Here is a 14,661-nt window from a genome sequence, read left to right as displayed (position 1 = left end):
GACCCGTTGTGATGGCGATCAAGGGGCCTGTGGCGATATGGTTGCTGGCGGCATTTATTTATGTATTTATTTGTTTAAACAGCGTGTCTCCTGCTCAGATTTACTTCTGGGAAGCTTGATGTGTTGCGTTTGTAAATGTACTGCACTTTAAAGTGTTTCAAAAAGCACGTGGCTTTCATTTCCACGTTTTTGGGTTTGTGGTGTTTTGTTTGGTTTTTTTTTCCTCTGCTCAGTTTGGCTTAATAAAGGTGGTGAAATATTTACTTGAAAGTAAATATTAAACTTTTAACCTCTCTTGGTTTGGACTTTGGCTCACTTTGATTCTTTCCCTGCTGTTTGCTTTGTAAAATTGGGGGCTTACCAACTTTAACATGGCCCTCTTTTACTATTTTTTTTTTTAGTCTATCCAGTAGCTACTGTTGTACTGTATACTGTATGTTGTGTGTATAACTGAAATGGTAACACAGAAAAGGCATTTCTCCTCCCCTTCTCTGTTCATTCTGGTTCTCACCGCCTAGCTTCTGCTGAGGCATGGACAGTGAAAGATACAGAGAACTTCCAGCTTCCTACACGGAGCCTGAAGTGTCAAACGTTAGGACTTCGAGGGTGGTTGTAAAACTTTATAATTCTATTTATTTTTAGCAGCGAAACCTGAGGTAATGTTTTGCCTGGGAAATGCACAATCCAGCTGTTTGGAGGATCACACCAGGAGGCAAGGTGCCTGCCTTGCAGAGACACAATTCAGGCCATGAAAGATGTATGTTTTATTCTCAGCTCTGATTCAGGCCTTCAGCATGATGCTCCTATTTCTGTAGGGGTGAAACACAGACAATAATGACTTCTCTTGTTTTATTTGTTTTATAAAGCAATCTTATATGCAACACTATATGGCCAGGTGAGAGACAGCAAATAGTCCTAAATAAAACACAGGAGCAGAAGAAGCTTATTTAAACCCAAAGCTATAACTAAAAATCATAACTGCCAGCTGATTCTGGAGGCCTCTGAACTCCTTTGTGGTATCAAAACCTGAGGAAATTAAGAGTTCTCTACAGCTGCGTTGTTTTCCTTCAGGATAAGCGTAATGCTGCCCTAGCCTAAACTTGCAGTTCCGTCATTGTATTTTAGCTATTTTGCCAGTTCAGATGCCATGGCCGTTTGGTTTTGTACCTTCCGTTGCAACAGCTGAGCTATCTGCACAATTGGCATCGTGAATTCCCTCTGGAAATTGATCCACATAGGAAAAAAATGTGTAGAGATGTGGATCTCTTCCCCTCCTCAGCCCTCATTTGATTCTCTGATCCAGCGCACCCTGTCACCATAAACAGGCTGGGGCAAGAGGTAGGAACAAGCAGTTGAGTGAGAAGGTAAATTGTGAAGCAGCGTTCGCCACCGATTGCGCTGTGATCTCTTGATCAATCTAGATGATCTGAGGGTACAGCACACAGGACAGCTGGTCTGATGAGCAGTTTGCTGCAGCATAACCGAGCTCTTGTTATCCTTGCTGGCTGCCTGCTTCTGCTGCTTCCCTTGTACTTTCTGTGGTGATCACTTCATCCCTCAGTGAGTTAGTTTAGCTCACTAAGCTGTCAGAAAAGTATTTCCATTGTATATGCATACATATATATAAATACATTTACTTTACTGGGTTGGTTACTGTTACAGTGTTAGCTTTCCGGCATTATTGTCTTCCCAGTCCAAGGGACTGTGCACCCTTTTGGCATGCGCAGGAGGGAGAGGGAAGGAGAGACTGGAGGTGGAGAAGTTGGTGGGACCAATGGGAAGCTGCACCGACAAAGGGCAGCACGAGCCGCTTGTGAAACACCAGTCGGTGAACGTGCACTTTGCACATTTCAACCTCTGGTTCATCTCCAAGCTTGAACAGGGTCCAGCAATTGCTAGGGCTTCACCAAGAAGGCCAGCTCAGAGCTCACCTTGTGTCTGACAAGATCTGTGTGCATTCATGCAGCAGACTCTTAAGAAATTACTCAACCTGCTGATTAAAGTGTTAATTCAGAAAGCAGAAGAGCAGGGTTCAGCCTGAGGGTGTTTGGGACCATGCGACCTGGCTGCTGGCAAATTTGGGAGCCCAGTAAAGGATGGCAGGTTCCCAGGAGGGAGTACAACAGCAGCTGGGCAGTTGGAAGTTGGGAGGAGGATGTCATAGGTTTTGGCTTCTTGTTCAAGCTGTTATTTCCATTTTTATCCCTATGAAAAAAACGCAAAAATGGTCCATACTGCTGGGACTAGAACCAATAATACACTCAGTGGGGAGGCAGCTAAATTGCACAGCCTTCCCAGTTTTGTGTTCTTGCTGTATTCTGTGAGTCTTCGTTTCTTTTCCTTTTCCCATCTAGCTTCAAGAGGAAGAACGAATCTTCTCCTTTAGTCCAAAGCCAAGTGATAGCTTGCTCCTTCTTCTCCAGGGACTGAGGGATGTGGGTTTGGACCTTCTGAGTGACACTGGGCTTGGGTTCTTTGTGTTTGGGGTAAGTGCTGTCACTGCTGGTCCACTTTGTAGCCTGAGCTCTAGGAAGGGTAGGAGTTAAGATGCTCTGGGCAGGGACCATATCTTTTGTATAATGAAACTTGAATGCCTGTATCAGGTTTCCTGAATCCCAGTATAGGGAAGCTAAGGTATTGCAGCTTTTAAATAGGCTGCAGCTAAGGTTAGATATTACATGTGCAGTGGTACAGTAGATTGTTGCTGCCTGAAAGGCAGGTCTTGCTCTCGAGTTCTGCTCAGCGATATTGTCCTATCCATTCACTGTTAGTGGTTCCAGACCTTGGCTGATTGCACTTTAAGCCAGTTCAGTTTACAGATATCTGTTTTGAATTGTTTGGGGTTTTTTTGTTCAGGTTAGTTTCATTACCTCTCAGTGAATTGACTATGCTCAGCTGAGCACTGGAGCCAGGACAAGGAAAGAGAAAGCGTGTCTGGGTTCACCACATCCCCTTTCAATTACAACAAGGTATATAAATGAGTCCCACCTTAATGCATGGGTAAATTTTCACAGCAGAGTGTAAACCTGCTTGAACACCAAATATGTTTTAGTGAAACACTGAAGCACCCTACATGCTGCACAGTGCAACATTTTAAGCATGCTTAAGTGTTATCATTGTCACTCCACCCTCAGATCAGATTTTGTTGAAACTAAGACAATAAAAAGTGTCTTTTAAATTTACTTTGTTTTGTGGCACCTTTTCCACACAGGTTTTCAAGATCTGGTGTTCTTTGGCTCACCAAAGCAAAACACACTCCACCCAGATCTCTCAATCAAGGAACACAGAGACAGCCAACAGCATTGGAGATTAGCTTAAAAAAAAAAAAAAAGACACTGTCTGAAGCAGTGAGCTGTCATGCTCTTTACTGTTTGTGCTATATTGCATAGATCTTATTTTAGTTGCACGTTTTTACTGCTTTGGTTAGGGGTGAGGTAGTAAGGCAATGGCTTGTTACGAGACTCCACCTAGCTGAGATAAAATATTTAGGTAACATGAACCCCATACTTACGATATGAAACTGAAACTTGGGAAGAAACTGCTTAAGGAGTTTACATTTTCTTATACAGTTATCTTCATAAATACAACAAAGGAGCTCAGTTTAACCCCCAAGTCTGTGCACAGGCTCAGTTCAAGGAAGAGTCAATGGCTCCTATCCCTTCCCTGTTGATAGGGAAGGGGCAGCAACTGAGTTGGTAACCTCATCTCATTTCTGCCTGTATTTGAAGTCTCACCATGCCTTGTGGAGGAGTCAGGAGAGAGAAAGCTATTAGACACTGTTGGTTTTGCCTTCCTCACTTTATTTTCTCTGTTCCACAGGCCCTGACCTGGTGGAAGAGTCGCCCAGCTTCTTGGTGAGCCCTACCTTTTGTGGAGGATAAAGGTCTCTAGGCTAATGCTTGTCCCTGCTGACTTACTACTGGCAACTGCAGGGATAGGCTCCAGAAATCGGCTTGTCTTCACTCTATCCTTCTGTCCTCTCCTCTTGGATACATGGAATGATTACCTTGTTTCTGCTTTTCTGTTCTTATTTTCTATAAGGATCTAGTAATAGACCTTTGCCTGAAATGACACCTGTCTTTATTTTAGAACATTTTTTAAACAAAAGTATCGCCTTCTTTATGATAGCAGACAATGGTTGCTTAAGGTAATTGCATACGGTGTTGTGGAATCTTTTTGGAGTTTAAGGATTTTACATATTGCTTTGGAAAAAACGTGAGTGTGTGATAATCCTCAGAGAAGAAATATCTACCTTGTGAATGGCTTTTGGCCATTTTGAGAACAAGTTTTTGACTCCTGGATTACTGACAAAATAAAAAGAAATGCCACCTCTTGGAATTTTCATTTTTAATGCAAGATATTTCTGGGCAGCAGAGGGCCTACACAACATTTTTCTATGTCAGTGTGAAAAAGAAAGGCTGCAGCTGCTAGATTTGAGCCTCCTAAACTGGGATTGCCACCGGAAGTTCTTCTCAAGCTACATCCCTAAATAAAAGTTGCTAGAATACCACTTCTGGGATGCACAAATAACACTGGGTTTTAAAAGAAATGGCTGAAACTTATTTTTGACTCACATTTTGTTATAAAATGGTTAAATTTTGTTTGAACATATGATATGTAGCTTGTTCTATTTCCTGCTCCCATATAAAACTATATGGTATATATTATTAATTTATTTTCAGCTGACAGTAGTATTAGAATATGTTACTTTTGAGGAAAAAATGAAGTGCTTATTTGATTGAGTTGCCAGCTCTGTGAGCTACTCTAGCTGGCAACAGTGTCACTGGATCTTCAAGCCTTTCCTACTATTTTTAAGCAGTAGGCTTAATGGAGGATGAATGTACATCATGCACCTTATTCTTTCAGGCTGTTGATATGCATAAGCTATGCATAACCTCATTTTTATGCATAGCAATAATGTATAGCCTCATTTTTAGATAAAAAGAGAATGTTTACAGTCTGATTAGTAAACGTTTTTAACTGCAAAGGATACCTGGGATGGGAGAGAATTTATTTTGCATGTTTAGAAGCAACAGGATGTCCTGCTTCTGCTCTGCAGAGTTTTCACTCCTCACACCTAGAGCATTTGTGTGCAAGTTTCTGTCCCCTCTTCCCAGCTGGAATGGCTGTTTTTTCCCATTCATTGGCTAGCTACACAGTGTCATCAGTGGGGCGGAAATATTGGGAAAGGGTACTACATTTTAACTGGTGGCTGCTTATCTCCTCTCTCTGTGCACATCTGAACTCTTGAGTACTACTTGACTCAGACTGGCAGCACATAGGGTAGGGTAAGTATGTTCTCTGTTTCGGTTTTGATCTCTGCACTCAGTTCTGAGATACTTGTAAGACAATGCTCTAATGTGTATAGTTCAACTTATTATTGATAAAATTGGCCTTCAAAGTTATTGTATAGTTATGACTATCTGTGGACAGCACTGTAAATGTCCTTTGTTTGGTTAAACTTTTAGGTAGGAGATAGCTGCCTGCTACATGATAAATTCTAATTCTTTTATATTGCATTCTTTTGTCCTAGGTTACTGTCTTTTTCTAATTCATCCTTTCATTGTAACCAGCTCCTTATTCTTTTATCTTTTATTTTTGCTTGAATTGTAATATAAAAGAGGTTTTGCATAACTTGGTGCCCCAAATGTGCGTGCTGTAACTGAGAATTTTTAACCCAATGTGTTTTTTTTAGTGTAAGTAGTCCTGGAGTTTTGTACTTAAAACATCTCTGCAACTTTGCAACATGTGTATTTTGTCAGACACTGTTGATTAGAAAGCTATTGATCTCCCCCAGCCTGAAACTCCAATTAAATTTTAACTCCAGTGTGTTCGGTCCGTAGTGAACAACTCAGTGTTAGTTTTCTATGTGTTATCCTTCTATCCATGTTTACTTTGTCTTTATTCTGACTGGATGTTTTGCCTAAAAGTAGCACTCTGAACAAATTCTTCCTTTATTAATGGATTAAAACACATGAGCAAATGGCATAGGAATGTCTGTTTCTGTCTAAAGTTTATTACAGAAAACTTGTATGTATTTAAAAATCAGGCTCACCATGTGCATTGCATAGTGCCCTTGGAGCAGAAGCTGTTTCCAGCATAGTCCATGTCCTCAGGAAGGTTCGGTTTCTCCAGGGCTGGAGCTATTGGACCAGCTTTATTCAAGTCAGGCTGTAGCAGCTGATGTGGAGGAGAAGCACATGCCCCTGCCTTAGCGGTTGGCTGAAAATCTGCTTCGTGTCACGTCTTTTTGCTTTTCCTTTAGAAATCTGTTTGGTTTTTTTCTTTTATTTTCTTTTGCTTAAGCTGTGCTTTGTGCTAGTCATTCTTCCTTGTCCTCTGCCAAAGCAGGGGGCCACAGAGGAGTTCTGACGTTCTGCTGCTCTTGGAAATGGAGCTGTCACCTGTGTGTATTCAATCTGCATCATATGTGTGTTAAGGGTTTTTCTCTGAGCTCACCTTGAGAGGCACTGTACACATTGCCAAGCACAGGTCAATGACCAGCTGCTTAATGGAAGAGGCACAGGGAGCAAGCAAGGGTTGCGTGTTACGTGCGTGCTGGGATTACAACAGGGAGACTGGTTGTTCCTTTTTGACTAAAACTCTTATCTGGGCTGCGTTCCTTCCCTGGATGAATGGGAGGTGGTTCGTGCAGCAGAAGGACACACATCAGACCTCTTTGCTGGCCACGCAAAGCCCTTTCAATAAATTGTGCTGTTTTCCACACAAAAATCTTTTTTGTTTATTCTCATTACTTCAAATGCTTTAAACCATTTTTTATAGGTTTAGGTTGCTGTTTTGCATATGTTATTATTTAAAGCTTTTAGATTGTTTTCTGCAAGTAGCACATGCTGTGCTTGTGCTTAGGACCAACTACCAATTTGTAGCTACTCACTTTCTGCTTCACTGAATAGGTTCTTCAGAGACTGACTTCCATGAACAAAACTCTCACTTTAACCAGTACAGTGGCATCGTTTGTGTATGTAATTTATATATAGTTGGCCTAATGTGACTCTAACAGCTTATTCTTTGAATAGCTTGGGAGGCTAGCCTTTGCTTTTGAAGGAACTCCAAATAAAAAAATATGTACTTATTTTATTTCTTTATTTACTATTTTCTGAATTCCAGTGAGTTTATTCAACGTAAGTGAATTCATCTGTTCTCTTGCGACTTGTGTGGTATCATTGTTGCGATGGCAATTCTGAGGTGACATACATTACTAAATATGTAGAAAATACATGTAGAAGTAAACATGTCTTGAAAAGCAAAGGATAACTCTTAGACTTGCTCAAAGAAAAATATATTGACAATATGATATTGACATCAATACCAAATGTGTAAGTTATATGTACACACATACACAATGCCACGGAGAGGGCAAAACTGAGAGTTCCTTTTGGTTTTGTGACCATTTGATTTTCAAACTTCTGAAAAGTTTTTGGACAGTTTAAAGTTGTAATGAAATCGCAGCCTTTGTTCATACACCTACTTTCTGCAGGCCAATAGAGTGTTAACGTGTTTTTCTAAAACTCAGTGAAATGAGAGAAGGGAGTAGATGTCATGCAGTACCTTGTCAGAGCGGGCTCCTTTATTATTGGCACCTGGTCTTCCCTGTTGTTTGACTCTTGGTTGTTCTCTCCTAAGGAAAACCACAGCTGGAAGTTGGTTTCCCTGTCTCATTGCTCTTAGCCTTTCCTCAAGTATTTAGCACTCTTTCAGATATTACCTCTAAAAAGTTTTGAGTGGTCCCATTAGCTCTCTAACACTGTAATACTGTGTTTGTGCAATTTTTTAATCAGAAGGGCTTTGTCCTTTGCATGCTTGTATTCTCCAGGAATTTCTATAGGTTACAAATCACAGCTCAGTCTCTCGTAAGGGGTTTTCCTGTATCACAGATTTTTGTATAACGTGGAACGGTTGCCAATCTGACTGATCGCAGCCCTGCAAGTTGCTTCTCTGTTCCAGAGTGGTTGAGCCTTTGACATTTAGTTTACATCACATCTGATTAAGTCAGTTATAAATTTTCATGTACATATCTTTTTTTTTCTTTTTAAACCAGCAATACCCTTATAGAAATATAATTTCCTGAAACAAAGTGACATTCACCTCTGTTGGGAGTTGTATTGTACCCAGCACTTAAAACCATGGTCTGTGAAGCTCTTGCTTTCCTAACCTCACTCACCTAATTCTGGCTGTTTTGCTTGTGTTCTGGTTTTATGCAGACTAATGGCTGATCGGGTGCTTGTGATTGGCAGTGGAGGGAGAGAGCATGCCCTGGCCTGGAAGTTGGCCCAGTCCCCACATGTAAAACATGTGTTTGTTGCTCCAGGAAATGCAGGAACAGCTGACAATGGAAAAATTTCAAATTCAGGTAAAAAGAAAAAGTACAGCTTTTAAGTCTGATAGCTCAACAAGTAAGTTGTTCCATTCATCAGTCTACTAGTGTGAAAGGATTATTATTATTACTGTCTTTTAAGGTTTTAGACATGTGAAATAGATTATATAGAAATGCAGTTAAGAAGAAAAAATGGCTGAGGAGAGCCTTGTGCAACTACCGCTCATTTTATATGATCTCAATTGTGACAGCTAGTTCTTTGTGTTTGGGAGTGGAGGATGCAGCCAAAACTCCATCTGTCTGATGCACATTTCTCTGGAATACAGCTCAGGATAGCTGCTGTGGTTCCTGCCTCCCAGCAGCCTAGCAGGGAAGGAGTGATGGTTTCTCTTGGTACGCACTGCAGTTCGGCAACTGGTTGGTGAACAGCTGAAAACAGCCTGCAGCAAGTGCCAGCACCTGTGGGAGAGTGGCAGAGCTTTGTGTACTAAATTTACTGCTATATTCTCAGAAGTGCATTGAAGCCCTGTGATCCCTACAACCTTTGTTGAGAATACTTTCTCACCTGAACTGTTCAGCCTTATAAAAATATTAATTTATTTGTCTTAGTGATCTTAAGAAGTTAAGGTTATTTTTAAACATTTCTCTCTTAGTACTGACTGCCTGTCTTGAGCTTCTAGCTTAATATGTTAAGCTCTGACTGTCTGTAAGTGAAGCTATTCATAGTTATTAGTTTTGAGAAATCAAGCTTAAGGAATTTCAAATTGAACATCCAAAATTACATGCTGTGCTATAAAAAATACTGGTCTAAGGTGCTTGCCTGGAGGCACACAGTGAATCGGTACAAAACCGGGGTAATTACTCAGAGATTCCTGTCTTGTGTCGCTTATATAACAGATCCTGAATTAGGTACTTTAAACTACCAACTAAAGCTTCCACTTCAAAACACGTGATAACATATGGAATTAAAGTTAACATAGCATGCGTGTGGACATGAATTATATACATAAATTTTCTGCATTCATATTTGGATGTAAACAAAATCTTTTTTTGTTACCATCTTATGTGGAAACAAGAATCCTGTCAGATTCTTGTATAGCAGGTAATTATCGTATTTAATTCCGTTGGAATGCTTAATTACATTCTGCTCAAATAACTTTGTCCTTAATTTCTTTGACTAGTCACAGTATCATTAAGTAGTTTCTGTTATATTTGGTCTCTGAGGAGAGGGCTCAAGGAAGAGACTGCCAGGAAAGTAATATGTTTCCTGCCAGTATGGTCACTAACAGGAGATCACAGACAAAACTTAAAGCAATAATGGTCCAGCTGCAAGGAGGGTCTGTGCTGTACTGCACTCCCTTTGCCAGCTTCGTGCCCTGAGGTGTTAGTCTCCTCCCTGCAGGGGCAGTCAATCTGCACCGGGATGCGCTCACCACTTTTTTGGCTCTCTCCAGGTTCGTGTTCCCATCCTCTGTAGACCTTGGCTTTATTTATTCTTGATAAAGGCAGTGGAATTGCATTGCCTTTACGTAACTTTTTTTTGTTATGAAACTTGATTATTATATTTCGTGCAAGCTTTGCCTTTTGTTTACACAGTTTTTGTCATTCCAAGTATTGTCATATTAAATGTTCGTTTGTGGAAAGATAACAGTCCTAAAAATCTAAGATGAAATATCCTTACTCATAATTGCAGCACCTGCCCTTATTAAGTTCAGCCTAATGTAACGAAAAAATATTCAGATTCACCTTTGTTAGTGGAGCAATTTTTAGCTGGCACTGCAGAAAGAAAGAAAAAAGAAAAGCAAGCAGTTGTAATCCCACCATTGTCTGCTTGTTCCTGTGCCCTATACCATGCTGGAACAAACATGTCTAAAGCTTCATGATGAACCTATCCAAGGAGGAGACTGGATGAAAAGTATATATGTATTTTTTGCTTTTGAGTTACTTTTCACTTGGATCCTTTGCGATGCTTCTTGTGCTGGCAAACTGGATGTTCCTAGAGATGAGACCAGTTTACTGTATGGCAGTGTAGGGGAACCCAAAACTTTTTTCTCACCTTGAAGAGCAAGGTGGGTTTACAATACATGTCAAACCACAGCCTTTGCCTGGGGGTTTGATGGTGTATTTTGGTCTAAGCCTTGCTTGTAAGTCTATATATTAGTATATGCCTCACTCTTCCAGATTTACGGTGGCTTGCCATTCAGGAACGTGAGACTGGTGAAAAAGCTGCTTCAGTGTGTGCTGGTTTCAATGGAGACATAGTTAACTTTCTTCAGAAATAAACGTGATAAATAAGTGCTAAGCAACAGTAATGAAGGCAGTCTTACTGCTCTTTTGTATCTTTGACAGCTGTTTCAGTCAGCAGTCATGCTGCTCTTGCCCAGTTCTGCCGAGATCAGGAGATCAAGCTGGTTGTGGTTGGTCCAGAGGTTCCTCTTGCTGCTGGTAAGAGAAAGCAAGCTAAAAAGCATGGCCTTCATAATTTAGGAAGAAAAGTAAATTTTAGTCCCTGTCTTCTGTTTACCACTGAACAGTATCTGAGTGTCTTCAACAGGAATGGAAACAGAACCTCTGTGGCAGTTTCCCTGAAATTCAGGGTTGTGCTGTGGTGAAAATGAATTTCTGAAGGGTATTATGTGAGCAATGTAACAGTTTAAATATCCTTGAATGTTCAATTTCTTTTTAAATTGTTGGGATTGGTAAAAGAGGTATCAAAATGTTTCCAGATGGGAACCTTAACTAGAGTTTTGATTTTCCTATGGAGTTATTTATTTTTTGAAATAATAATAATTTGGAACTTGGTAAAAAAACCCCATTCGTATACATGTTGATCATTTTTCTGGTTTAACCTTTTATGTGATCAACAATTGTCATCTTCACAAACACTAATGTTGACTTTTTAGCTAAAAGCTATAATAAAACAAGGGTTGATTGTGATCACTTACGAAACGTGGCAGATCTTCTTAGCCCCAGATATTTCAGGGTTACCTGCTCCTGATTACAGTAAAGAATGCATCCAAGGCTGATCTGGTACAATAGGCACTGGATAGATATATATGGCTTATAATTCCTGACATACTTGTTCCAACAAAACAGTGCAGCTGTAGACTTGGAGTACATGACTCCTATAAATCATCTGGTGATTTATAAGTTTTTTTATGTTGTCATTTTCAGGAATTGTTGATGACTTGACAGCAGCTGGAGTAAAGTGTTTTGGTCCAACAGCAAAGGCAGCTCAGCTGGAGTCCAGTAAGAGCTTTGCCAAAGCTTTTTTGGATCGTCATGACATCCCAACTGCGAGATGGAAATCTTTTACTGATCCTAAAGCAGCATGTAGCTTTATTAACAGGTAGAATTCTTGTCATTTTAGAAATACCTTTTTTACAGCAATGTAGAGTGTGCTAGGTATCCAAAACAAACAATCAAATGACTACTCATTTATCAATACTTTAGAACATCTGTAAGGTTTTTAAAGGATAATCTAACATGACACTATCACACTGCAATAAGTCTGATAATTAAATAGTACTTATTTATTGCTCTAAAATTAAAACAAAGTTCAGTGTTCAGTTTACAGGAGAATATAGGACAAACTTATTTTTTTTCAAGTTGCCTGCTGTGGAAACCCAGCTTGCAGTCCGATAGTCATATGTTCTGCCTCCTTTGTACCTTTTCTCCACGAATATAAATTCTGCATTGGAGACTTACTCAGCAGATGATGATCTGTTCATCAGAATACAATCCAGGTGACCCAAAAACAGTACAACAGTAATTTGTTAAAAGGAAAGCAACCTTTCAGAACAGTAACGAAATTCAGAGGTGGGAAAAAACCAGGAAGCAGAAATCTTTTACAGGCGTAGCATAACAAGAGAAGCCTGGTTTTTGTTTGTGTGTTATTCAATAAGGTTAAAAGGTTGCTATGAAAACTGGTGATTTATATTTTGATCTTTCAACTATTGAAATGTTCAAAATGCCTACAAAGTATATTTGCAATACAGAGTGTTTACTGTTGAATCTCTCTTCCGTCTTTGAAGTGCAAACTTTCCTGCTTTAGTTGTAAAAGCTAGTGGCCTGGCAGCTGGCAAAGGAGTCATTGTGGCTTCTAACAAGGAAGAAGCCTGCAAAGCTGTTACTGAAATCATGCAGGTGAGTAGAAATGTCATGCACTAACTGGAGGAGTTCTCATGCAAAATAAGTTGTTAACCACCTCAGAGTCTCAAAGATATTCTTTATTTCCATGTAATAGGAATTTGGCTAAGGGACATCAAATCTCTTACCCATTATTTGGACAGCTATGAAGCTCTGTCATATTTACTGCTTGAGGCAGGGTACTCTTTCTAGGCATAGTTCCTGTAGGCTAAAATAAAATAATTCTTAATGAAAACCCACACTTATTTCCATATGGATTTCCTTTTTTTTTTTTTTTTTTTTTTGACCATTTGAGACTGCTGCAATAAAACACATACTACAGTGCTGAAATACTAACACAGTGATTGAGCTGGTCTTAACAAACAACATCAGCTCCTTTAGGATTCCAGTCACACAGCACTTAAATATGTAGTAAAATTCCAGTGGAATTATTTCAAGTTAAGTATATATTTATAAGTAGGATATTCAACAAATTTATTAGGACCATCAAAATCTGAAGAGAAGCAAAATGAAGCAATTTCATCTGAACAGTTAGGAACATAGAGCTGGAAAATAAGACACATACAGGTCAGGTCCTCAGCTGGTATCAACAGCAGGGCATCTTACAATTCAGTGGAGCTATGCTGATTCACAGGAGATGTTGTCTGACACACTTGTATTTCAAGAGTCAGAATGCAGGGTCTGCACTCACATTTGTGGGTGGGTGGGTCTGTGTGTGTGCACATGCATGGTTATTTGACATGTCTTAACATGGCCCAATGTCTTGAACAAAAAACATGTGTGTTAGAGAGTCTTACAGACCCACAAAATCACCTTGTTAGTGTGGATTGGTGGTTCTTGATTGCCTAAATCTGCAGTCAATGCTAAAACATTACACTGGAATATGGAAATATTGCCCCCTTACAATGTATTCTATAGAATTGCACTTTCTTATAAAGTAAAAGTTCAGATTATAGACTTGACAGTCATTGCTATTACTCTCAATGTCATGGGTGCAAACTTCACAAGATAGAGCATGAGGAATTTCTCATTAAGTCATAAATATAGTCTGCAATTTAAAAATATTGAAGCATAAAATCTGCATTTATTTAAGCATAAACAGAAGAGCAAGGATTTTACCATTGCTAACATATCCAGGGTGGAAAATGGATTATTATTCTCAAAACTGTGCTGCAATTTTCTTGCTGTTTTAAAAATATTTTTTCTTGTTGCATTTTGAGTAATTTTTAAAAAACTGAAGAAGAGCTAAAGAGATTTTGTTTTTGCTGTAGGATAAGACTTTTGGCACAGCTGGGGAAACTGTTGTTGTTGAAGAACTTCTTGAAGGAGAAGAAGTTTCTGTAAGTGTGCATCTCACTGTAACACTTTGATTATACCTGTTCTAAACTATTTAGGAAACACTATGTAAGTACCTACAGCAGGGATCTGTGAGATTTTAGTACTTAAATTAAAAACAGTTATCTGTTTATAAATAAGATTGTATTAATTAAAGGCAGCTGTATTAATAACTAAACTTCCTGCAGCCTGTTAAAATAATTCAAATTAAATAAAAATAACTCAAACAGTAATCAGCTGTTGCCACGTGGGAAAAAAAAAATCAAACCTTTAAAATTTTGAGTGTCATTGAGCGTGCAATTCTGTGTTATGATTTATCTGGCAGCAAAGACAGTATAAGATGTTCCTTCCCTTCCATATTGCTACCTCTTTACTGCTGTTTGCCGTTGATTCAGTTATAGCAGTTACCTATTCATCAAGCTACAACCTGAAGAACTTTTTTCAAAGAAATCAATACCACCACCTTGCATGTTTTCTATGTTCTGGTTCAGAGCCCAGTGCCATTTGAATCAGGAGAATCAACAGGATGGTGAAATGCAGAGCAAGGCAAGGAGTGGCTGGAACTAAGGGAGGATGGAAACTTTCTTTAATCAGCTTTGCTGATGTAGGGAATATGTTGAACTGCATCATGAAGGAGCAGTAAACTCCTTTGGAGCAAGGGAACGATCAGCTCCAGGCAGGTGCAGGCAGGATCCTTTTTAACCTGGTTAATTGCCAGAGATACTGCAATGTGGAAGTACACCCTGGGACAAAGGACCTGGAACCGAAGGCTGTTGAATGTTTTGACAGTGCTCATTTTCTCTGCAGATGCAGAGAGAACATTTCCTTCACTTTAAAAAAGC

At 39.5% G+C, this 14,661-nt stretch overlaps 1 protein-coding gene across 1 annotated transcript in view; it reads left to right on the top strand.

Moving 5' to 3' along the window:
- The first annotated feature begins 5,250 nt into the window (after positions 1–5,250).
- Positions 5,251–14,661, top strand: part of GART (phosphoribosylglycinamide formyltransferase, phosphoribosylglycinamide synthetase, phosphoribosylaminoimidazole synthetase) — a 31,877-nt gene continuing 22,466 nt past the window's right edge. The window contains exons 1-6 of the mRNA XM_010082607.1: positions 5,251–5,288; positions 8,223–8,371; positions 10,685–10,780; positions 11,510–11,684; positions 12,370–12,481; positions 13,756–13,824. Coding sequence (XP_010080909.1) covers positions 8,227–8,371; positions 10,685–10,780; positions 11,510–11,684; positions 12,370–12,481; positions 13,756–13,824 — 597 coding nt within the window. The 5' untranslated portion in view covers positions 5,251–5,288; positions 8,223–8,226. The remainder of the gene's footprint in view (positions 5,289–8,222; positions 8,372–10,684; positions 10,781–11,509; positions 11,685–12,369; positions 12,482–13,755; positions 13,825–14,661) is intronic.

This window comes from Pterocles gutturalis, unplaced genomic scaffold (assembly GCF_000699245.1).
Source record: "Pterocles gutturalis isolate BGI_N339 unplaced genomic scaffold, ASM69924v1 scaffold25451, whole genome shotgun sequence".
NCBI lineage: Eukaryota > Metazoa > Chordata > Aves > Pterocliformes > Pteroclidae > Pterocles > Pterocles gutturalis.
Note: the sequence above shows the minus strand (reverse complement) of the source record. Positions and strands in the feature narration are given on the sequence as shown.